The 24,939-nt window shown below is 42.4% G+C and overlaps 1 protein-coding gene and 1 long non-coding RNA gene across 6 annotated transcripts in view; one reads left to right on the forward strand and one right to left on the reverse strand.

Annotated features, from left to right (window-relative positions):
* LOC309341560 (heparan-alpha-glucosaminide N-acetyltransferase-like) overlaps window positions 1-24,939 on the forward strand; it is a 178,957-nt gene that overhangs the window by 58,279 nt on the left and 95,739 nt on the right. For all 4 annotated transcript variants that reach the window (XM_081861216.1, XM_081861218.1, XM_081861215.1 and 1 more), the window contains one exon: window positions 2,777-2,859. In XM_081861216.1, the coding sequence (XP_081717342.1) occupies window positions 2,777-2,859 (83 nt within the window). The remainder of the gene's footprint in view (window positions 1-2,776; window positions 2,860-24,939) is intronic.
* Window positions 744-24,613, reverse strand: LOC309341646. Of its 2 annotated transcripts, XR_014156492.1 has the most exons (4): window positions 24,533-24,613; window positions 23,942-23,992; window positions 5,745-6,068; window positions 744-881 (listed from the first exon to the last, which is right to left on the reverse strand). It is a non-coding gene; the product is annotated as an uncharacterized lncRNA (long non-coding RNA). The 2 variants fall into 2 exon arrangements; XR_014156493.1 differs by lacking the exon at window positions 744-881 and having other exon boundaries at window positions 5,148-6,068.

Below are 24,939 nucleotides of genomic sequence, written 5' to 3' on the forward strand. Positions count from 1 at the left end.
TTCTGGATCCTTTGAAAAGAGTGTTTGATGTATGTTTGCACACTTAGGTTTTGATGCATTATTTCCTGTTCTGAGAAATATGGGCAGTGCCACACTGACATCCAGGTCTTAAAGTGGGCAAAAACGTGATTGTAAAAGAGTGGCACACAAATCTCTATCTGTGAGAAGCTGTGCATAAGGCAAGGTTCCAGAAACCATTTTAAAATTAATGGTGTTTTTTTTTAATCATCTGTTTGAAAGGAATGTGTTGCTACGATGCTTCCCAACATAATGCAATCCCAACATAGTGCATCCCAGAAATGTAGAATTCAGTATACCATCAAACTCAGCTTTCTATTAAAATAAGTTAGGAAAAAGCCAATGACTAGACCATATGGCTGCAAGGATTGGATGGAAAATGCAGAGACAACCTCATGATACCTCAGAAGTGTGGATATATAAGGTGGGAAAAATCCTGCTTGGAACTCCACCCTCTGAGCAGTACAAAAGAGCCATATTCACAATTCACAGAGAAACAGATTGGAATGATGTAAATTGTAAAACACCCAGAGAAACCACATTTGGGTTCTTGCTTTGGACCATAAATGGTATTCTGGAAAAAAAGTACCTGAAATGGCAAGTTGTGAACTAGACAAACCAACCAAATTTCTGAGTAGTAATAATAACTGCTAACAAATTGCTTCAATTGTCCATTTAACAGTAATGGAGTAAGGCACCGGAGAGACATAAAACTTCAGTTTGCACCTTCAAAATCCCCAAGGCTGAATCTCACCTCTTTTACACAGAATCTGCCTCTACTAGGATGAGTGCCAGATGAGGAGTGTGACCTTGGGAAGTCATAGGGGCTAGCTCGATAAAGATTTTGACCGAGTGTGCGGCAGCTGTGGGGGAAAAAAGAGAATTCCATGTTAGGGATCATTAGGCGGTGCCGAAAATAAAACTGCCAATATCATAACACCATTATATAAATCTATGGTGCAACCACAGTTTCAGTCCTTTGAACAGTTAGTGAAATGAGAAGTTTCCCCACCACTCGCATCACAATGCCAGAACCTGGGGCATCCAATGAATGAAGCTGAATGTTATATGATTTGGATAAGGACAAACCACAGAAACTACATCTTCGCACAACACATAATTAAAGTATGGAATTTGCTCCCACAAGATGAGTGATTGCTACCAACTGGGATGACTTTAAAAAAAGGTTAAATGAGTTCATAGAGGTTAAGACTTCCAAGATCTGATGGCTCTGTTTTACTTCCACGGTGAGAGGCTGTATGACACTGGATACCATTAGCAGGGAATACCAAGTGGAGTGACTACTATTGTACGTGGGTCCCGCCTGCTTCTGAGCTTCCCCTAGGCATCTGGTTTGCCACTGTGAGAATCGGGTGCTGTACTAGATGGACCTTTGGTCCGCTGCAACAAGACTCTTCTTATGTTCTAATGTGTGAATTGGAGTGCTTTGCCTGGCTTGCAAATTGATGTTACAGCCCATACCAGTCACGTGTCACTGGTGAATTTAGTTAGTTTGACTGGCTCAGAAAGAGGCATTCTGGCCTGTTTACACAGAAAATGGTTTTTGTCCTGCAATGCATATTGAAATATGGTATCTGTGGAGGTTTTGTGGCTTACTTCATCGTGCCCATTGGGTCCAATGCGACATTAATTTGGCTGGTTCTGCTGGCTCAGAACATGACATTCCATTTTTTGGAGTAGCGCTTGATGCTTGGAATGAGTATTGGGGCATGGTTTCTGTGGATGAACCGTGGCTCGTTGCATCAATCCAAAATGTTTTTAATGCTTGGAATGGATATTTGACCATGATTTTTGTGGAAGTTTTCTTCAGGATTCCTTTCTAGACTTGTGTGACTGATGAATTTGGTTAACTCAGTTAGCACAGAAGTTGGCATTTTAGGCCATTTTATGGTGGGGAATACCATTTATGGCCCAGAACTGGTATTGGAATGTGGCTTCTGTGGACATTTTGTGGTTTACTCATTCTGATGAATTTGGCTAACTTTGCTAGCTTGGAAGTCTCCATTCTAGGCCTTTCAGTTGTGTTCCAGATGGGTTCTGGCAATGAAGAAGTTAATAAGTGTGTGTGTGTTTGTGTGTGTGTGTGTGTGTGTGTTCTTAAGTGTCTCTAACACATTGCAGTTTTTGACAGCAGTTTTATGTGTAAGGGGGTCATTGTGGCCTATTCTGCACCAGCTTTGACACATCCTCCAAATTCTTAATGTGGCAAAATTATTATAATGACCAGCTTGAATGGGAACTGTCTTTTCTAACAGTTCAAAAAGAGGCCAACATATGATGCCCCCCTGCAGCCCTTGTGCTGTTTTCCCAAAACTGCTTAAGCAAAGCACTGGGCTTTGGGAAGGAGGCACGAAGCTCTGACAGGGTCCTAGAGCCCTCCATGCCTTCTTCTCAAAGCTGGGAAAGTGCTATCTAGACTTTGGGAAGGAAGTGGGAAGCCTCTAGGAACCTGTCAGAGTCCTCATGCCTCCTTCTCAAAGCCCAACACTTTGTTTACCTGGCTTTGGGAAGGCAGTTGGAGGACTGTGGCGGAGGTCAAATATTCCTGGGGGTTGCCAAAAAAGGCCTTGAGGGACTCATGTTGGAACCCTTTGCTCTAAGTAATTAGCAAAACTCTAATCTTACATCAATGCTGACTTCCAGCTTTTTCAGTCTTTGCCATGCTCTGACCCTCCTTGAATGGAGAACTTGACTGTCAACAAAGGTACATCACTCTTTTCTCCACTTTCCCTTTTAGGAACTTAATTCTGCAGAGAGCCCAAGACCGGTGGAGGAGAAACCCAAACGCCGAAGACTCCTTTCCCTGGACACATTTAGAGGGTAAAGTCCTGCACCATGTTGATTTGCCATAGTCTTTAAAATTAATTTTTACAATACAGTGGTACCTCGGGTTACAAACACCTTGGGTTACAAACACTTCGGGTTACAGACTCCACTAACCCAGAAGTAGTACCTCAGGTTAAGAACTTTGCCCCAGGATGAGAACAGAAATCGCGTGGCAGCAGTGGGAGGCCCCATTAGCTAAAGTGGTTCCTCAGGTTGAGAACAGTTTCAGGTTAAGAACGGAGCTCTGGAGTGAATTAACTTTGTAACCAGAGGTACCACTGTAGATGAATTTATACAGTTTATCATTTAAACTTGGAGCAGTGTTTATATCGTGCCTTCTTACTGAGGAATGGGGGGGGGGGTGCAATGGGTTATGCAGGATTCTTAAGCCCCACCTTTTCTGATGGCTGCAAATGCTACTGAGATGTTCATTTTGGGATTTAAGCAGAAACTGCTCACACACCTTCAGACTCCTTCACTTAATCATATGGTCTAGAAACTTGGTTTTAAAAAACAAAAACAAAAGAGTTGTTGGCTGGTTTTGAATTCTAGACCCATTCCCCACTCCTGTACTTTCCTTTTAATAGAGAAGAAGACGCATTCTCTTTAGTAGAGAATGGCATTTACTCGGCCCTTGGCTAAAGGCTGTGGTGTTTTTCATACAGCAAGTTGTTTTGTTTGTGCTCATGTCACTAAATGAGGAAAACAGTTTTCAGAGCAATACCCTAGATACTACTATAATATAAATAGTAAGAGAGCAGTAATGTTAATGCCATTTTGAGAAAAATGGTGGATTACTCGGATTCATAAAGACATGAGAGATAAGCAGTTGACCAGATCTTTTCCATGTGCTTCTGCAACTTCATTTTCTTATTACTGTAGTTGTTACAATCCCACTGGGAGTAAAAGGTTAACATTGTTACTGCAGTGGATTTTCCCCTACCCTACTGCCTGATGAGCTAGTAAGTCTCTCTCTCTCTCCTTTATTAAAAGATTTTTCTTAGGTAGCAAAGGTACATATGATTCTGTTTTCAAATCACTGAGTCCTTCATACAGGTCAGTTACATTCAGAGTGAGACATTACCGTTATAGGCAATATGTAAACAACAATAGGAAATGGAGCCAAGCCAAGAATCAAACCATTGGCATTTTAGATACAGTGATATTTTCCATTGTGTCTATTCTACACTGCCATTTTTAAAGGACAGAGTTAACGTCTAGTAGCTGGCAGAGGGAGCTTGTGAGTACATTAACTACTTAGCTAGTTATGCTGTTAAGAAGGTGCAGAATTCATTAGAGGTACATTGGGTACAGGCAACACCCCCATTTACATGGAGGGATTATATTCTGAGGCATTGTGTGTGTCAGTGAAATCACGTATATTTGAAATACCATTGGAAAAGCCCTTTTGTGATATTTTTGTGATGTTTTCAGGTTACTTCCAGGTTTGGCACAATGCATGCTTGTGTGATCAAGCATATATTGAACGAGCCAGTTCCCAGGATTCCTTTGGGGAAGCCATGACTGTTGAAGTGTGGTAAAAGAGTGCTTTAAATATATGGTAGGGTGAGACTGCTGTTTGTCTAAGGCAATCAAGGGAATTCATAGCGAGGCAAGATTTGAACCAAGGACTTCAGGCTCACAGTCCACTCTCTTCAACGCCATGCTACCCTACCTCAGTACTAGCAGTGATGGGGACACGGGTGAGGCTGTGATCTACACCACTGAGCCTTTTGGGTTTGGTGACTGGAAGGTTGGCCATTTGAATCTGTGCACATGAGGAGGGAGGAGCTCCCATTGCTCTGTCCCAGCTCTTCCCAACCTAGCAGTTCGAAAGCACACCATGCAAGTAGATAGATACTGCTGTGGCGGGAAGGTGAACTGCATTTCCGTGTGCTCTGGCTTCCGTCACGGTGTTCTGTTGCACCAGAAACAGTTTAGTTATGCTGGATGCTGACCCGGAAAGATGTCTGCGGAAAAATGTTGGCTCCCTCGGCCTGAAGCGAGATGAGTGCCGCACCCCATAGTCGTCTTTGACTGGACTTAATCCTCCAGGGGTCATTGACCTTTTACCTTTACTAGCAGTGATGTGACATGCTTGTTTTGCTTCTGTTTAGTCTGCATGCATGCAAGCAAATGTACAGTTTCTCCTAGGTGGTTTCCTACTAAGTAGCTGCTAACTGGGATCCTATATAATGAAAAGGCACAGAGGTCATGAACTGGTTAGAAGGCAATTTGGTTCCCTTCCCACATGCCTGCCAGGTCACCAAAGATATCAGCCTGCTCTGGCTGAGTAGCTACTACAATGAGCTGCTTGTGGATTCTGAAGGAAAAGCAAGCCAATATAGCCCAGTCTGGCTGCCTGAGCGACACTTAATTGCATTTCATGGCATCTGATGCTGCATGCTCTTCCAGGGAGGAGATGGTGCAAAGCTAATGCTGTCACCACCATGTATTGTAATTAAGGTGAGAGATAATGTTATGCCATTTGGAAAACAAGATTTAAGCAAACATGTACTCAGGAAAGAAATGAGGCTTTAGGACATATTTTTCCCAAAGGGATAGCAAAAGGGTCTTATTAATTTATGGCATTTATATCCTGCCCTTTAGCCAAAAAGGCTCTCAGAGCAGCTTACAGAACTCTGTGCTAAGATGGTCCTTGCCCTCCAGCTCGCAATCTAGACATGGCACATGAGGTAAAAGGAGTGGGAGGGAGAAAGGAAAAGCAAGCCAAATTTTTTTTTATTAAAAAGTTACAGTTCTTATAATGCAGTTATATAGTTTTGCTTATGCAGATTCTGTCTCTACAAGAGCAACAACTCCCTGTCAATGTCAGTGGTGGTTCTGGCTGCCTTGCCATTGATAAAAAGGAGTCTCACCCCAGAAGCAGTCTTTCCCCCAGATCAGCTGCAGGAGCGGAGCTGGTGATAATGTCTGCATTATTCCATCAGACTTGATAGAACTACATTGGTGGCAGTTAGATGCCTTCCAGGTGGGGTCTGGATGGAATTAACCTTCTCCCTTGCCATGTCCATGGCAGTTCTTAATAAGGCATAACAGTATGTAAAGCAAAGGTGGTCATATTCTTCTTCAGGCAAAGTGAAGCAACTTCCTCTGGTGGTGGATTTTGGGTAAGGGCAGCAGAGTAGAAGACAGATCTTGCCATGTTGTGTGAGTCACCAAGGTTTCTTGCTCAGGCGCCACTGAAATGAACAAAAACATAGCAGTTGCGTATCAATGAGCCTTGAGCTAGAAGAACTTCTGGAGAACTTAAGAGCCCTGGGAATGGATCAGACTGTTGAGATTCCTGCATTGCAGGGACCCTTCCAACTCCACAGTTCTATGATTTGGTGATTCCTCTCTAATTTAGCATCCTGTTACCCAAAGTGGCCAGCCAGCTGCCTTTTGAAAGATTATAAGCAGGGTAAGAAGGCATTAGACTCTTTCTGCTATTGCTCCCCCAGTAACTGGTATTCAGAGGCATGGTACCTCTGATTGTGTAGGTCATATACTGCCATTGTGTGAATATGTCTAATCCCCTTTTAAAACCATCCAAGTTGGCAGCCATCATCACATCCCAGGGTAGGATATTCCAATCTAAAGCTACAGAATATAAGAGTTCACATTGCCTGTTCTGAAGGCCCTGCCATTTTGTCATTTTTTTTTATAATAATTTTTATTAAATTTTTAAACAATAAACAACAACATACATAAAAACATGTTCTTTTTCATTAACCACATTTCATTCTCATCTTTGGACTTCCTCACATCTCTTGTTCCTGCACTCTAAACACATAAATTTTTCTAGCAAATTATTTACTTAGTTCAAATTATATTATATAATTGTCCAATATTGAATCTCAAATTTTAGAGTTTAAATAACTCTTATTCTTTAAAAATTAATTCTAGGATATTTTTTATCCAAAATTTGTCTTATCTTTCAATTACATTTAAATTTATATTCCTTGTTACTAATTTATTGGAGCCATATTGTTACGAATCTTACATCTTTCTTAACATTCGTACAATTTACAATATTTTTGTAAATAGTCCTTAAATTTCTTCCACTCCTCCTCCACCAGTTCCTCTCCGAGGTCTCGGATTCTGCCCGTCATTTCTGCCAGTTCCATATAGTCCATCAGTTGCATCTGCCATTCTTCCAGTGTGGGCAAATCTTGGGTTTTCCAGCCTTTAGCGATGAGTATCCTTGCTGCTGTTGTGGCATACATAAAAAAAGTTCGGTCCTTCTTTTGCACACTCTGGCTGACAATGCCCAAAAGGAAGGCCTCTGGTTTCTTAGGGAAGGTATACTTAAACACCTTTTTCAGCTCATTATATATCATTTCCCAGAAGGTCTTCACTCTAGGACAGGACCACCAGAGGTGAAAGAATGTTCCTTCAGCTTCTTTACACTTCCAACATTTGTTATCAGACAAATGGTATATCTTTGCAAGCTTGACTGGGGTCATGTACCACCTGTATATCATTTTCATAATATTTTCTTTCAAGGCATTACATGCCGTAAACTTCATACCGGTGGTCCATAACTTTTCCCAGTCAGCAAACATAATGTTATGCCCTATGTCCTGTGCCCATTTTATCATAGCTGTTTTAACCGTTTCATCCTGTGTATTCCATTTTAGCAGCAAGTTATACATTCTTGAAAGTGTCTTAAAGCTGGATTCTAACAGTTCTGTTTCTAACTTTGATTTTTCCACCTGGAATCCTATCTTTTTGTCCAACTTAAAAACTTCTTTAATCTGAGCATAATGTAACCAATCTCGCACTTTATCTTTTATTTTCTCCATACTCTGCAGCTTCCAATTATCTCCATTTTTTTCTATTATTTCCCAATATTTCGGCCATTTGGCCTCCATATTGATAGCCACCTTGGGGTCTTGTTTTCCAATAAGTCTTTATATTTTATCCAGACATTAAACAATGCTTTTCTGACAACATGATTCTTAAAGGCCTTATGTATTTTAACCTTGTCGTACCACAAATATGCATGCCATCCAAAAGCATTGTTAAATCCTTCCAAGTCTAAAACATCCGTGTTTTCAAGAAGCAGCCAGTCCTTCAACCAGCAGAAAGCTGCTGATTCGTACAGCTTTAAGTCTGGCAGGGCAAAGCCACCTCTTTCTTTAGCATCAGTTAATATCTTAAACTTAATTCTGGGCTTTTTGCCCTGCCAGACAAATTTAGAAATATCTCTCTGCCACCTCTCAAAACAACCCATTTTGTCCACAATCTGTAGAGTCTGAAACAAAAACAGCATTTTTGGCAATACATTCATCTTAATAGCAGCAATGCGTCCTGACAAGGAAAGCTTCAATCTTGACCAAATTTCTAGATCCCTTTTAATTTCAGACCAACATTTTTCATAATTATCTTTAAATAAGTTCATGTTCTTGGCTGTTATGTTTACCCCTAGGTATTTTACTTTCTTAACCACATTTAATTCTGTCTCTTTCTGAAACCTTTCTGATTCTGAAGGGGTCAAGTTTTTTTCCAAAACCTTAGTTTTTTGCTTATTAAGTTTAAATCCCGCCACCCGACCAAACTCCTGGATCAGTTGCAGTGCCCTTTTGGTACTAGGCTCTGGCTCCTGTAAGGTCAATACTAGGTCATCTGCAAATGCTTTAAGTTTATACTGTTTCGCTCCGACCTGAATGCCCTCCACCAACCGGTCTCCTCTAATCATATTTAAGAGCACTTCCAGGACCGATATAAATAGCAAAGGGGAGATAGGACAACCTTGTCGTGTTCCTTTTTCAATATTAAACTCTTCCGTTACCACATTGTTCACTATCAATTTTGCCTTCTGTTCCGAATAAATTGCCTCTATCCCATTCTGAAACCCCCGCCCCACTCCCATTCCTTCCAAATTTTTCTTCATAAACTTCCAAGAAATGTTATCAAAGGCCTTCTCCGCATCTATAAATATCAGAACTGCTTTTGTGTTGATATTTGTCTGCAGGAGTTCCAAAATGTCAATAATGTTTTATCTTGGGTGCCAGGCCTCTAGTTGTCCATATTTGGTCGATTCTTGTCCATGTCAGTTGGGCTTCAGCAAAGAAAGTTCCCTCTCTTCCTAGGGGGTTCTTTGTTCTCCAGATATCGATCAAGTCCATGTTGTCAGTAAGTTCAAAGAATGTTTTAGGTAGTCTGCCTTCTTTTGTTACATTTTGACTATGTGACTTATCCATGTTGGTTGATACCACCCCATTCATATCTCCCATCATAATGATGTTATCATAGTTCAGATAGTCCAGCATTATCTCATGCAACTTCTTGTAAAATTCCGATTTTCCGTCGTTTGGCGCATAAATTCCTAATATCAAAAACTTTTCTCCTTGATTCTGAATCTCAATTGCCAGGATTCTTCCTTGTTCATCTTTAAATAAAAATTTTGGTGACAGGCTCTCTTTTGCATATATCACCACACCTCTTTTCTTAACTCGATCCGAGGAAATAAATTCTTGGCCTAATCTTTTATTTATTAACACTTTTCTATGAAGCCTAGTCACATGTGTTTCTTGCAGACAAATAATGTCCAATTGTTCTTTTTTCAAAATGTGAAATATCCTTCTCCTTTTCTCCGGGATGTTGGCACCATTTATGTTCCAACTCAGAAGTTGCAGAGACATCCTGGATATATCTGTTATTGTCCTGGTGGTGGTATCTTTTTGTCCTGGTCTTCAGACCCCAAGGGTGTAGGTATAGATGCAGGCGATGGTCCAGCCCCAGAAGGTTCTTCAATCCCTTTCTGAAGGTCCTCTCCGTAGATATTCAAAAATTTGTCTCTGTCTTCAGCTGTTTTAATTTTCACCTTCTTCCCCCTGAACGTGAAAGAAAGTCCTTGTGGAAATTCCCACCTTAAGATAATTGAGTTACTCCTCAACAGCCTTGTTAGTTCAAGGTAGGTTGATCTAAGGTCCAGAAGTTGTCTAGGAATGTCCTTGTAAATCTCTGCTCTTTTGTCCGAAATTTCCAGTGACTTTCCGTAGTGTAGTCCTAATATCTTGTCTCTTTCCTCCTTGGATCTCAAAGTGATCAAACAGTCTCTGGGCTTGTCCTTCCTTGTTAATCTCCCAAGTCTGAAAGCGGTCATTTTGTCATTTTAGATGAGCAAGGGCGAATATTTATCTCTACCCATTTTCTTCACAAAGCATAATTTTATCAACCTCTTTGTCTTGTCCTTCCTTTCCAGTAGATTCTGCTCCATTTCAGTTAGCATTAGGGAGGTCATTTGAATTTTCCCTTCTGGTATCAAAATATATTGAGCAGGCCCTGATTTAAAATGATGCAAAAACTGAATGTTCTATAAATGTTTGCTGCATAACTCCCCCCCCCCTTGGTATAATATGATGCCAAATACTCAACTAGTACATTTGGCATCCAAATCTACAAAAATCCCTTTGGTCAAAACTGAAGCCTATAGGGCATTTCATATAATAATATCCAGGTCTAGCTCCCATTTGGATTTTAATGTTACAAATGGCAGACTTGACTTGATCCCAACCCATAAAATAGAGCAGTATCACCAAAACCTCATGTAAACACAACTAAAAAAAAGTAGGCACAATACATACTTTTCTATAATAACCCAAATCCAAAAATATTTGAGGCTATTCAGCCTTTCTTCAGGGACATATTTGATGCTCAATGTAGCTGCATTTGAATAGCCTTATAGGTACAACGAGTCAATGCTGAATCAATTCCTCTGTTGCTTGGTTACAAGGCAGATGATTAATCAACTAAAATTATTTAATTAGTGGGCAACTTTATCAGTCATACAAGACTATGGATTGTACTAGCCTGGTTTTCATTCTAAAACACTTACAAACATATATTTAAAATGCTTTAAATGTGATCCATAAAGATCTTCTTAGGGCAACTGACCTAGTTGAGCACATTGATCAGCTAGAGTCTCCCACTCCACTCTATGCATTATGTTGATGAGACAGATGTATAGCTGGCAATCTACAGATATTCCCACTTGCTTAATGAAAATCTGTTTTCTACACTGTCATTGTCTAGGACTGAATATATCTATCATTCTCAACAGGTTCCGGCTTCGTGCTGTACAATGCAGTGATGTGGAACTCTCATGATTGCTAATGCTAAACATGAGTGATGTGTTAATATTCCTTGCTTCACCAAATAATTAGATCTTTCATTTTCTCCCCGAGGCCTTCTTTCCCTCTGGAACCTCTCTCTATTTCTCAACAAATCATTTCCCCTCCCTTTATCTGTTGCCCTTTTTATGGTTCCAAGATTTGTGTAACTGCCATCAGTTCTTTGGCTTGCTTTGCTAAAATGCCAGTAAGTGGCAAGCTGCACACTCCGTGATGTTGGCTTCCTTACTGAGCTGCAAACACTGTCCAGTAGAAATGTGAGCTTTCCCCTGATCTTTGCCTTTTGTGTGTGTCTGGGATAATAAAGTTCAGACTAAACCAAGCCACTGGACCTCTGCAAGAGTGAAGGTTCCTACCTTAGAAATGTTGCAGCATCCGAAACCATCTCAGATGGCTTAGGGTGGGGAACTATCTAAGGACCTAATGGAGACCTAAAGGATAGGTTGTGATATTTGGGCCTGGCACTGATGCTTTAGTTCCTAACAGTGACTGTGGATGCTAAGAATATAAATTGCTGTAGGATCATCAGACATTAGAAATGAACATAGCAGCATTGAAAGGCAGGCATGGAAGGTGGGCAGAATTTCTGCATCTCAGCTCCCTCAAATGTTGCCACAAACTCCTCAGGCTGTCCTCCATTTTGAATCATGGAGTTGGAAGGGACCTGAGGATCATCTAGTCCAACACCCTGCAGTGCAGAACCATGCAGCTGTCCCTCACTGGGATTGAACCTGCAACCTTGGCATTATGAGCACCATGTTGTCATGAACTGGCAGGACAATGGGGAGGAGGAAGAGGATCCTGGTGATGGGTGTACCCTATGGTTCAAGGCAGACACTCTAACCAACTGAGCTTTCCAGCTCAATGCAGATGTTGTAGCTCAGGGATGGGGGAACCTTGGGCCTGGGGCCAAACAGTATCTAGCCCTGGGGACATTTCTGAGCCACACTGGAATGTGTCCTTGAGCTCTGACAATGCCCCATAGATGGAGGTTAGGGAGGGGGTTGTGAACATCTGCAGAAATCAGCCACTGTGCAGAGGTAAAATTTGCATTTATTACTATGTCTGCTTTTGCCTCTGACCCTGGTCATCTTTGGCATGTGACCTCTAGAAGACTGCCCAGCAAGGAATGCAGCTTTTGGGCAGAAAAAGGGTCCCTAGCCCTGAGCTAGATGGTAAATGTCAAACAGTGTTTCCTCAGAGTGGTCAAAGCAGTCTTGATGGGCTGACTCCTGCTGGTGTGGCTTCCGTGGGAGAAAGAGGCTCAGGTGTCTTTGCAAAGAGTACTGTACATTGAGACACATTGCACCCCCACCCCAGTCCCTGCACTAAACAAGCCTTCCCTTTCCATATGCATTGGCTGCTGTTTTGCTAGTGCTGTGCTTATTTATCTCATAAAATGCACACACTGATAAATTGTAGGGAAAAACCTCAAAGCAGTATAATCAGCCTTCTCACTGACTTAGGGAGTTGGCAACCTGTATGCTGACTAGGCAGTTTTAGCCAGATGTGTGCCATCTGTGTAACAAATTCAGGCTGAAAAGGGTAACCTGTGCAACTCCTTGCCACTCAGCTCTGATTTAGAGGCTGACGTCCAATGTATTTACAGTTGGGGGTGATTTCATCAACATGAACCCCAGTGGTGAAACAAAACAACCAAAACCCTGCAGTGCGCTGCGTCTATTCAGCTATTCAGCCATAGCAAATGGTGCTGCTAGAACAAGAGGCAGGTAGTGATAAACTGACTTCCAGCACTGGGCTTGAATGACCCTAAGGACTAGATTGCACCGATGTTATTTAAGCTTCCCAGTATATGAATCTTGGGTTGTTGACATGTCATGTGACATACGTGTCATAATTCATTACTACTTTGACTTTTTCAGCATAGGATGCACTTGCAAACATGCGGCTGAAATAGTTGTATTAATCTTTCTTTGTGGGTCAGATGTCATCCGTTTGTGGCGGGTAATGAATCATGAATCAAGGTCCATGACTTGATGTAATGCCTTTTCATATAGCAAAAAGCAGCACTGCGTGTGTGCACAGCCAGCATGGCATTCTCCTGTGTGCTAGTGTCCTGGCTGTCCTGAATTTTAATACATTCCTCCTCCTGCATCATATAGATGAGGTTAGAGTCCATTGATCTTCTCCTCATTTAATTAACATCTTGATTTTTCCTACAGGTTCAGGATATGCTTTGATCTCCTTTGATCTTGATCTGCATCTAAATAATTGAGGCTTTGGTAGAAATCTTTTATAAATGAGCTAATCATTGTACATTAAAACCTATTAGAGTCAATCTATTTTATTCCCATTGGGGGAGACCAAGTGCAGCAGGAGATATGGAAACGTAAACGTACTCAGCTGTGTCAAAAGAAGCAGCTATAGAGGTCTGAGACCAAACAGCACTCTTCTGCTACTTTCCTGTAATTCCATTAAAAACCCCTGTTATGCAGTGAGGTGAGAATGTTCAGCTGCTAAAATTGGAGGCTAACAGCCATTCTACCTTTAATTTACTTTTTGAATGGGACCTATTAAAATTAGGAAAATACATGTAAATATACATGAGCAGCTTTATATATGTAAGCAATATTGGCATTGATTTGAGGAATCAGATACTCTATTTTTCAGTTCCAAGAAAATCAAGAGTGGTTTGCAATTAAGAAAAAAATAACTCAAACTGCAAAATGCTAAAACACTACTAAAACCGCGGAATAACCATCTCCGGGCGCTTACTCAGGGTTCATATTTCCTTTGGCACAAGGTCACAGCGGAGATTGTGGTGTTTTTATGATAAATGGTTTATTTACACATATATGCAATCTGAGCCGGTGATGAAGGGGTTCACAGCATTAACACCCCCAAAGGCTCTTGTTTCTCCCATGGTCATAGACTTGGATTCAAATAGAAATCGAGCATTGCTCTGTCTCTCAGACTTCTCAGCCAGCAACTTTGCTGCCGGCTTCTAGCTCACATCATTCAACTCTCAGCTCTGCCTTTGTCTTTCTAACTGCCCACAAGTTGAAGGAGGGGACCTCACCCACTTTCCACCTTGCACAGAGCCCCTTTCCTTTGTTCTCTTGATGGCTATTTCAGGAATTTGAATCCTTGATTAAATTTTAACACTTGCTGGATTAGAAAGGTCTCAGCCTACTCTCCCCACAAACTCATAACGGTGAGGTTTAACCATATCCCCACAACATGGTTGTGACAATAATTCCCCTCTCGGAAGCTGATGGTGGAAGCCTCCATGGGCACTGATGGAGCTTGGCCAGCAGGTTAAGTCTTCAGAGCCTTCCATGCATTCCCACTGAATTCAACAGGGAGGGAAGCAGACTGAACCCCACCACTTTGCTGCTGCAAATTGGGACAGTTTAATTCAGCAGCAAATGTTGGGGAACTGGAGGTGTTAGCACAGCCGAAAGTAACAAGAGATCTGGCAGAAAAGAAGATCTGAGGTTCATTGCGGCTTGAGCATTAAGACTCCAGTCTAAGGATGTAGTAAGGGAACTTGAGAAGTGGCAAGGTAGAAAGGACCAATCAGGAGACTTTACAGTTGCCACAATTGCTCTTTTGTGCTAGTCTGATTATTGTTGCTAACCAATGTAACAACTGAGGTTTCAGAAACAATGGGTGAAAGACCTCTTCACAAACTACATGCCAACAAACTAGGTTTGGAACCAGCTGTTTAGCTGACAGGGAAGGGAGCTGTAGCTAATTCTAACATTTATTGAGCATTTGTTCTGATGTTTGTGGGGTGGTTATACAACAATGAGCATTCATCCCAATTTGCTTGTGGGGTGTTTAGATGTCTTCCTGTTTGTCATTTGTTCAATACATTTCCTTGTCACTTTCCAAACTGCAGAAAGTCTGGGTTTTTTTGTTTTTTGTTTTAATAAAGTGGATTTGTTGTGCTAGGGCAACTGAGGGCTTTAATCCACTTTAAATGCACAAACCTAAAGTTTTGATAAACAATTGAGTCACACTGCAAAATCTTGAGAGAGTGTAGCCACTTGATACATGTTTGCGTTTGACTCATTCAAAGTAGGCACACTTTTCCAAAATCCTAAGTTCAGATGTAAAAACTCACAAATGTGTGAACTGATGATGGAACTAAGGCTAGAACCTCATTCTGGTATGGGCAATTATCACCTAGTTTTGTCTAGAAGGCAGCTGCTTTGGTTCATGTTCAAAGGCTCCCACTGGGACTGGATAGTGGATATCAATGACAGCTGGCTTGGTTGATATAAGACTTGTTTAACTGAGGGGTAGAATGGGGAGGGGAGGCTTAAAATGATCAATTTTTATGACTAGCGTGCAAGTTGAGTATTGTGCTTATGTCACTGTGTGAAATACACCCGTGTGTTGGCTGAGATGTACTCCTGCTGTGAAACAATAAGGTCTTGACCTTTTAAAGCAATTAACCACCACATATGTGTTTAAAGTTTTAACTCCAGTGGGATTCCTCAGATGTTGAGAGTTAAGTATGTGCTCGGATCAAAGGCTGGCTTTTTTCAAGTCCTAACGCGGTAATACTAGCTAGTGATTTTTGGTGCCTGCCTTCAAGCACTTTGCTATGTGAAGGTTAGATCCTTTCAAAGGGTTTCAGGTTGAGCATCAAAATATTTAACAGGGAAAGGAAAATGGAAACCCAAAGAGGGGAAGAGTGAATTGATTTCCTTGCACCTCAACAGGTTATAGTATCCTTGAGCTGGAGGAAGACACAGCTGGTTGGTTGGTTGGTTGGCTGGCTGGAACATTCCTGTTAGGCTGAAAAAGATTCCCCACCCATGCTCTAAGGGTCACATTCCTTTGTAAGGACTCTTCTGGGGTGTGGTCAGACTTATACCACTCTCCATCCTCCATTCAGATAGGGAAGGGTATTATCACAGGTCAATAAGACATTCCAGCCTGGTAAAATTGGTAGACAAAAGCATACAGCAGGGTCAGTGAGAGGTATAGCCTGTACAGAGTTCTGATAACCAGATGTAGAGGTCTGGAGGGCTGCATTTGACCCAAAGGAGGACTGACATTCCCTGCTTCTGTGTTAGGGGGTGAGGATATACAGCAACATTTCTTGCAGGCTCCACTTGTACATATGTTATCGTTAGTCACATAGCCTTTCTGAATGTCTTAAGAAAGAAAGATGCTTCAGGACCGTAACTTCCATATATAAGAAGCACTTCAGATATGACATCTACTACATTCAACGTATACACAACATTGGAGGTTTCCTACCCTCCTTTTTACTGCTTTCAAACCTGTGGTTGCACAGGAAGGAAATAATTCACTCTTAGCCCATATGTATTTTAACTTATTGGCAACTGCTGATATTTTATAACTGCCACCACCAAATTTATCCAGGTCAGCTTGGATGTCCAACGCAAACTCAAGCTGTAGGGAGGAACGGCTTTAAGGTCTGAGATCCATCTGTCTGTTCCAGCCATAATTTCTGAATCCCTCTTCTCTAATCTGGGCATTAAGTTCTTTCAAAGAAGCGTGTAACCAAACAATCGAAGCAGGATATTTCACAAATCCTGGGCCCAGACTGATAAAACTGTGACACAAAGAGGAAACAGGCAAAAGACAGCTCAAGACAGCAAAATACAAGATTACTTAGGTGGATTGCCCTTCTTCATTATGTGGCTAGGATAGAATTACTAAGCAGGGCCTCAAAACATCCAGGTTCCATCCTTTGACTTAAGCCATTTCCAAATGGATTTGGCTGAATGTTCCCTGGAACAGCTCCAGCACAGCATGTTTCTTTTAAGAAGGTATTGGGAGAGTAAATGCGAAGAGAGAGTTCCCCTTCCCCACCTGATTATGAGCCCACCTCCTTCTTAATACTTAAAATGCTTCACAGTTGCACAAAGGTTATCCACCCACCCTGTTGATGTAATCTAGCCATTATTTTACAAGTGAGAGGAGAGGCTGCTAGAGAAATGTTTTTGGATAGCCAGGCTGTAAAGCTTAAACCAGGTCTGGTGGAAACTACAACCTTCAAATTGTTACTGGACTACAGCTGTCTTCATCCCCAACCATTGACTTTGCTGACTGGGGCTGGTGGGAGTTGAAGTCCTGAAACATTGAGGAGGGGGGCGTTTTACAGGTTCCCCACCCTGGTTTCAACTGATCTCACATTATCACCTCTGGGCAAATCTGGCCTGGAAGAAAAACCTAGGTAAACCACATGTACTACAGCTGGATAACGTCTGATGCGTAACATGCTGATTGAGAGCTGAACCAGAGAGTCAAAAAAAGGATAGAATGTCACCCTGACATCGCTATGGGGGACACGGAACAGGTGTTTCAGAAATTCTCTAGAGCAGTCCAGGTTGCCCAAATTGAAAGTAAATGGAAAGGGGTGGGGATGGGGATACAGGCTTCTGTAGTCTACATAACAGACAAAGGAATCTATCCAATAAGTAGAACAGACACGAGTTGCTGCCTCTTCCCCACCAACTCCACCCTGGAGCTTTGCCCTTTTCATAATGGAAGCTATTATGACAAGCTGGGCAAACACTGGAAATTTTGGCGAATATAGGTCAGGTGCATCATAGCCCTATGGACTCTTCATGCATCTGAGAAGAAACTTCTCGGAACATTGTTGATTGTCTCTTTCTAAACAAAGCAGATATTACGAAGGGACTATAGGTCTGTAGAGCTCTCTCTCACCCAAAGGGAACAAACTCTGTAGCATCTGCTTTGGAACTTCTTACCATTTGGAATTGGGGAGTGAATAGCATTACATTATTCAGCTATACATGCCCCTGAAGATTTTTTTTTTTTTTAATCAAAATGCATTAGGCAAGTGATAAAAAAAAGGCAAAGGACTCTTAACAGTTAAGTCCAGTTGCAAACGACTTTGGGGTTGCGGCACACGTCTCGCTTTACAGGCCGAGGGAGCTGGTGTTTGTCCGCTCTGCAGACAGTTTTTCCTGGTCATGTGGCCAGCATGACTAAGCCGCTTCTGGTGCGATGGAACACTGAAACCAGAGCAGCGCACGGAAATGCCATTTACCTTCCTGCCAGAGCGGTACCTATTTATCTACTTGCACTTTTTGGTGTGCTTTCGAACTGCTAGATTGGCAGGAGCAGGGACCGAGCAACGGGAGCTTACCCCATTGTGGGGATTCGAACCACCAACCTTCTGATTGGCAAGCCCAAGAGGCTCAGTGGTTTAGACCACAGCACCACCTGCATCCCTAGGCAAGTCTTAGGTATTAATAAGTCACTATTTTAAGCTTTGCCTCTCCTTTTCCCCCTCCCTGATTTCACTCCCAGGCTCCCAGTCCCTTTGTTCCCTTGACTGCCTTTGTTCTTGCTGAGTGCTTGTATCCTGTTCCAGCCCCTTCTGGCCACAGTCCTCAGTAGCTTAGGCCATAGATAGAGAACATGTGGCTGTCCAGTTGTTGTTGTTGGACTCATACTCCCACCAGCTCCATCAGGACCAGTGTTTAGGGATCTGTGGTTTGGCAACATCTAGAGAGCCACAGGTTCACCATGCCTGGGTTAGACCCTGACCTGTGTTGGTTTTTGCCTCCAGATTTCCTCCCCTTGCTTTGTGACTCTTTTCTCTCCTGCTCCAGCATTCTGCCCCACTTCCTCTTCCAGACCTGCTAGCATTGATACTTTCAACATTGTGTGCACAGCTGGCTGTCCATAGCCCAGCAGAGAGGAAAAATAGAATGTGGGGTTCCTTTATAAAGTGGGTATTGGAGGCATCATTGTTTGAGGATATGAGAACTCATATTGTTAATACCTTCCATGCCCCCCCAACCTGGCACTGAGTGTTACGTGCTATTCGGGTCATTTGGCCTCTGCTCTAATTTATTACCTATTCATTGCTCTGCAGAGATTACAGGGTACTATGTGAAAGACTTTGACTTATTGTATTTGCAAAAGCCATATGCATTAGTGGGAAATGTGTGCCAAATATGTTCCATGTAAGACTTTGAAATAAATTCAAGCAACCTTCAGCTCCTGCACAATAGTTTGTGAAGTTGCCGAATGAAAAACTTGCGGTTCCCAGCAAAAACACGGGTATGCAGCCATCTTTCCTAGTTTAAACAACCAATAATGCTTCCCTAAGAGTGAAAAAGAACCTGACGCTTTATAGCGTTATGGTCCTGGAAAAAAAAAGAATGAGTCTCACAGGAGCCACAAAAAACAAGCTGTCATCTGTACAGTGAGGCTTTGAAGTATGTAGGGCTATTTGTTTTGCATTTACTGCTCCTCGTTGTCCATGTTCATTCTTCTCTGTGAGTTTCAGCCGCTAAGTGAAGAAAGCAGTCTGTACAAGTGAAAGCTAAAGAGCAGTAGCCAAAGTGCACCTTGTGAATGTGAAATCCAACAAGAAAGGACTGGCTTCTTAATTGTATTATCTTTAAAAACATGACTCGGAGACCACAATGCATATCCCACCTTGACATTGACCTTCATTCCTCCGTCACTACAGCACTAAGCTGCCTGATGGGATTTTGTCCTGCTCTGCCACTAGTACCTGGAACTTCCTTCCAGAATACCTGTGCAGTTCACCCTTTCTCTTCCTCTTGAAACAAAGTTGAGTATCCATCTGATCAAACTTAATTTCCGGTTTATTTTTGCATTTCTGTTTCCTCTTTCTCTGTGATTTGATATGCTTCCCTCTCCTCCCACACACATCAGTTTAGATTGTAAGCTGCTCAGGGCAGGGGCCTGTCCTCTGTTGTTGTTACTCAGTAAGTTCTATGAATACTGATGCCACTGCACAAATAGAAATATTATCATAGAATGGTGCTGGACTATCTTTTCCTGTTTATAAACTCCCCCCTTTCCCTATTTATTAACTTGAGTTTTAGCAAAGGTTGTAGCATGCCTGATGGCTTACAGACTGCAGTCGGCGAGCTGCCAAGTGCTTTGGGCACAACCCAGTAATTTTCTTAAGGGTATGCAGAATTTGTGTATTAGTCCTATTAAGAGTTTCAGACCAGTTGCCTTTGACAAGGGCAAACAGGGAGGTTTTCATGTTACGGGTTTTACAGCCACCGAGAACTGAAATGGGGGATCAGCAGGTGTCAGATTTGTGGCTGAAGTGACTCACTTCAGGCGGTATCCTCAAGGGCATCCTGATCAAATTTGCAGATGACACCAAACTGGGAGGGGTGGCTAACACCCCAGAGGACAGGATCACACTTCAAAACGACCTTGACAGATTAGAGAACTGGGCCAAAACAAACAAGATGAATTTTAACAGGGAGAAATGTAAAGTATTGCACTTGGGCAAAAAAAAATGAGAGGCACAAATACAAGATGGGTGACACCTGGCTTGAGAGCAGTACATATGAAAAGGATCTAGGAGTCTTGGTTGACCACAAACTTGACATGAGCCAACAGTGTGACGCGGCAGCTAAAAAAGCCAATGCAATTCTGGGCTGCATCAATAGGAGGTATTGCATCTAGATCAAGGGAAGTAATAGTGCCACTGTATTCTGCTCTGGTCAGACCTCACCTGGAGTACTGTGTCCAGTTCTGGGCACCACAGTTCAAGAAGGACACTGACAAACTGGAACGTGTCCAGAGGAGGGCAACCAAAATGGTCAAAGGCCTGGAAACGATGCCTTATGAAGAATGGCTAAGGGAGCTGGGCATGTTTAGCCTGGAGAAGAGGAGGTTAAGGGGTGATATGATAGCCATGTTCAAATATATAAAAGGATGTCACATAGAGGAGGGAGAAAGGTTGTTTTTTGCTGCTCCAGAGAAGCGGACACGGAGCAATGGTTCCAAACTACAAGAAAGAAGATTCCACCTAAACATTAGGAAGAACTTCCTGACAGTAAGAGCTGTTCGACAGTGGAATTTGCTGCCAAGGAGTGTGGTGGAGTCTCCTTCTTTGAAGGTCTTTAAGCAGAGGCTTGACAACCATATGTCAGGAGTGCTCTGATGGTGTTTCCTGCTTGGCAGGGGGTTGGACTCGATGGCCCTTGTGGTCTCTTCCAACTCTATGATTCTATGATTCTATGGTATGGTAGATGAACTGCATTGTCATGCCCAGTGGTGCTGCCCACACCACCAAGGGGATTGTGCTGGGTGGCAATGCCCCACACAGTTTTGCTAGTCTGTGCATTTGATTACAGTCATACCCGGGTTACAGCCGCTTCAGGTTGTGTCTTTTCGGGTTGCGGACCGCCGAAACCCAAAAGTACCGGAACGGGTTACTTCCGGGTTTTGGCGGTCACGCATGCGCAGAAGCACTAAGTTACACTTTGTGCATGCGCAGAAGCACTGAATCACAACCCATGTGTGCGCAGACGCGGGTTGCGAACGCTGTGGGTTGCGAACGTGTATCCCGCACAGATCACGTTCGCAACCCAAGCGTCCACTGTATTTATCTCAAACATTTATTTATTTATTTAATTTACAACATTTATATGCCACCCAATAACGTAAGTCCTTTGGACAGCTTCTAATAAAAATTAAGACAAATATGTATAAAAAGTGATAATTGATACATAACTGCAGTATAAAATCTGACATCAGAAAACCAGCAATAGAAACCAAAACAATGAAGCTCATAGCAGCACTCAAATATCATAGATCTTAAAATGCAAGGGATACCTCAAAGATCTGAAGCTCATTAAAATATTGTGAAGCAGGGCTTTTCCCCCAGTTGGAACTCACCCAAACTCTGTTCTGGCAACTCTCAGGTGTGTGCCATTCCTATTATAAGAGAACAAGGCAGGTGTTCATGGTGAGTTCTGGCACCTCTTTTTCTAGAAAAACCCCCACTGTAAGATCAAAAGCTTGGGTGCCAGGTGGGCCTCCTTGGAGAGGGCATTCCAGAGTTAGGGTGCCACCACCTTCCAGAAGGCACTACTGGACCTCACTGGTATTCCCAACTTGTACTCAAGGTGGTTTGTGGTATGTTTCAAAGTACAATAAAAAAGAGTTACAGGGAGGATCAAAAGAGTTTATAAGCCTCCCCCACAATCTTTTCTTGTACTAACTGCCACTCTGCTGCTGAACCCATGGGCCACAGTAGGTCTCAGAGGGAATGACCCCAGCTTTAAAATGGCTGCAGGAGCAGCCAGAGATATTACAAGAGTGGCATATTGTGAAGCCATAGGGAAGTCCTCGCTGCACTGCTAGGGTAATTTGAGATACCTGATTTGAGACTGGAGGAGGAAATATGAGGACGACCTAGGACAACTGGGAGGCTGTACATCCCCTGCTGTCCACAAATGTCAATAAGGCAAGTGGGCGACCAACCAGGCCTCATCCATCAGCCAAAGAAGGAGTTCAGCTCCAACTGCTAGTTCCCTTGAAAATTCAGGAGCAAAGGCAGCGGGGGTGGGGTGGGAGAGACTCTGGCCCCACCCACATGCCAACGGAATAAGAACCTCCAACTGCTCTTCAAGCAAGAACTAAGCAAGGGAAGATCAGCCTCACCGCAGTGGAATATAATCACCCACTTGTAGCTGACCACTTTGTTTTGGCCTTGAAGAACCGATCTCCCTCCTCTGCCTCTTTCCTTCCACTCCCCTTCCCTTCTGCCACTTGCCTTTTTACTTTGTAAGCCTGATGGCAGGTTACCTCTCTCTTTTTTTATGTGAGCCACTTTGGGAGGGAACAATTGCCTTAAAGTAGGGTGAAAATACAGTTAGTAAATAAGCAATGTTGATTAGGGTGTTTTGAAGAAGGCCGCAGCACAGGAGACATGAGCAGAAAAGGTTTGCTACGACTCTACACCGCGTTTCATCAGTCTTGGTTTAATCTGTACAATGGTCTATTCTTATTTTATTTGCGTTTGTATTTCACGCTATCCTAGAGGATAGGTTATATAACACATTACCTAAGGTGAAGAAAGAAGCAAAAAACATGAGGCCCATTTCAATGGTGAGCACCTTCAGGCAGATGCTCCACTGTTTCCACAAAACTTCATGTGTTCAGAAGGCTTCCCTGTTTTCTTTTATAAACCACTGAATGTTTTCCACGTGCAGTTGTTTGCAGCAAATCCCTGCATGTATGTGTGGCTTCTTTCTCCAGTCATTGAAGAGAATGTGAGTATTTCTAATTGTACTGTATCAGACCAAGCTAAGATGTATAAAATTTTAGAAATTACCTAGAGATTATTGAAAAATGTTTCTCTGAACCTTGGAATTCTGTTGTGGTGAAAGCCTTTGCAGAACAATGTACATTATATATTTTTCTCTCCCTCTGCTGGACCACTGTATCCAATACACCAGTAAATTTTAATCTTCCTTGGATGAACGAATCCCCAGGTGTCTTGATAATAATTACGACATGTTGCACCATCTGTTGAGATCAAAACTCGCTTAACTCTCCTCATCCTTCTTTAGAACTGTTTAGATTTCTCTGCGATTTGTGTATTGTTTTCTTCTTTTTTGAGAGCTGCTTGACAGATCTCTTACTGTTATCTATGCCTGTGATCTTTGAAAAAAAAGGGGGGGAGAATTCCTGTCTAGGAAATGAATCTTGGGATTAATGCAGCCCCATTGCAGAGGATAATTTTTCTGGAATTCAGCTACAGGATCTCCACTGTATGGGTAGACAAGATGGATGCGGAGATCGAACTACACATTGTTTTTAAATGGCTGAGGAGAAGTAGCTGGAGACAGGAAAAATGTGATGCCTGTCAGGCTTGTAAGAAGCAAAAGCTTGGGTGTATTAAATGGAATATTATTCTGCAGTGATTGCTTTTTCAAGAACAAATCTTAGGTAATAGGTAGATGCGGTCTATGTTAAAGGATGTAGGCACTGTCAGGGAAGTCATAGAAAGCAAGGTTCTGCCTCAGCTCATTACATCTCCTCGCTGTCTCCTGATTAAATGAAAGCACGTTTTAGATACAGTAACTTTGGCCTGGGTATTTGTGGCATTGTTGTGCATGTAATGGTTTTAATAAATTTCATTTGCCGAACCAAACAGAGGCACTCACCAGCAGACTGAATGATGGCTGGAGTGTGTTAACTCTTCAGGAATCAACTCTCTGAAACAAGGAAGAGAGAGAGACAGAGTTGTATTAGGATGTGCAGAGTAGAAGTGGTTCCCTCTGCCCTCATATTTACACAGGATTATAATATGTGCAGTGTGCACTGGGTAACTGAGTAGTAATATTTAAACTGTTAATATGTTAATAATAAAAAAATCCAATTTGCATTGATTTAAACATTTTCTTGCCCATTCCCTAGCCACTTAAAGGCATTTTGAACAAAAAGATCTTACATGAAGTAATGGGGGGAAGTGGGTGTGCAGATAGAGAAAAGAGGTTGGCTCCACCCATTTGAGCTCTGGCCCTGCCCACTTTTACCTCCACCTCCACCGGCATGCTGTCCCCGACAGATTACCTCACCCATGATCTAGGCCAGTCTTATGTATTGTGGTGGGACAATGGGGAGGAGTTGATGCTTTAGGTATGCTGGACTCGAGCCATTTAGTGTTTTATAGATAATCATGAGCATCTTAAATTTTGTCCAGAAAACAATAGGGAGCCAAGAGCCAATAACTGCCCAATCTCTAATTTCCATACTCACATGCCATAATTCAATGCTTTCAGTCTTCCAGCACATAATATGGGGAGGGTCTGGACCTTGCACTAGTCTCTAGTAGTCGAGAGAAAGCAGGCCAGTTGGTTTCAAAGTGCCAGTGAAACAGTGTGTCCCAGAAGGCCTTGTGACATCATAGAGACTGATGGGTGACACTTCTCAGATGCATGCAAGTGTGTCTGGTCCAAGGTTTAATCCCCATCGTCTTTTATGACAGGGATGAGGAACCTGAGGCCCTCTAGATTACAACTCCCATCATCCTGACTATTTGCAATGCTGGCTGGAGTTGATGGGCATTTGAGTCCAGCATCTGGTGAACCATAGGTTTTCCAATCCTACTCCATGACTTGGCAAGGGATTCTGGAAATCAGTTTTTGGTGCTATAGCCATA

The sequence above is a fragment of the Podarcis erhardii genome, assembly GCF_964252035.2.
Source record: "Podarcis erhardii genome assembly, chromosome: 5".
NCBI lineage: Eukaryota > Metazoa > Chordata > Lepidosauria > Squamata > Lacertidae > Podarcis > Podarcis erhardii.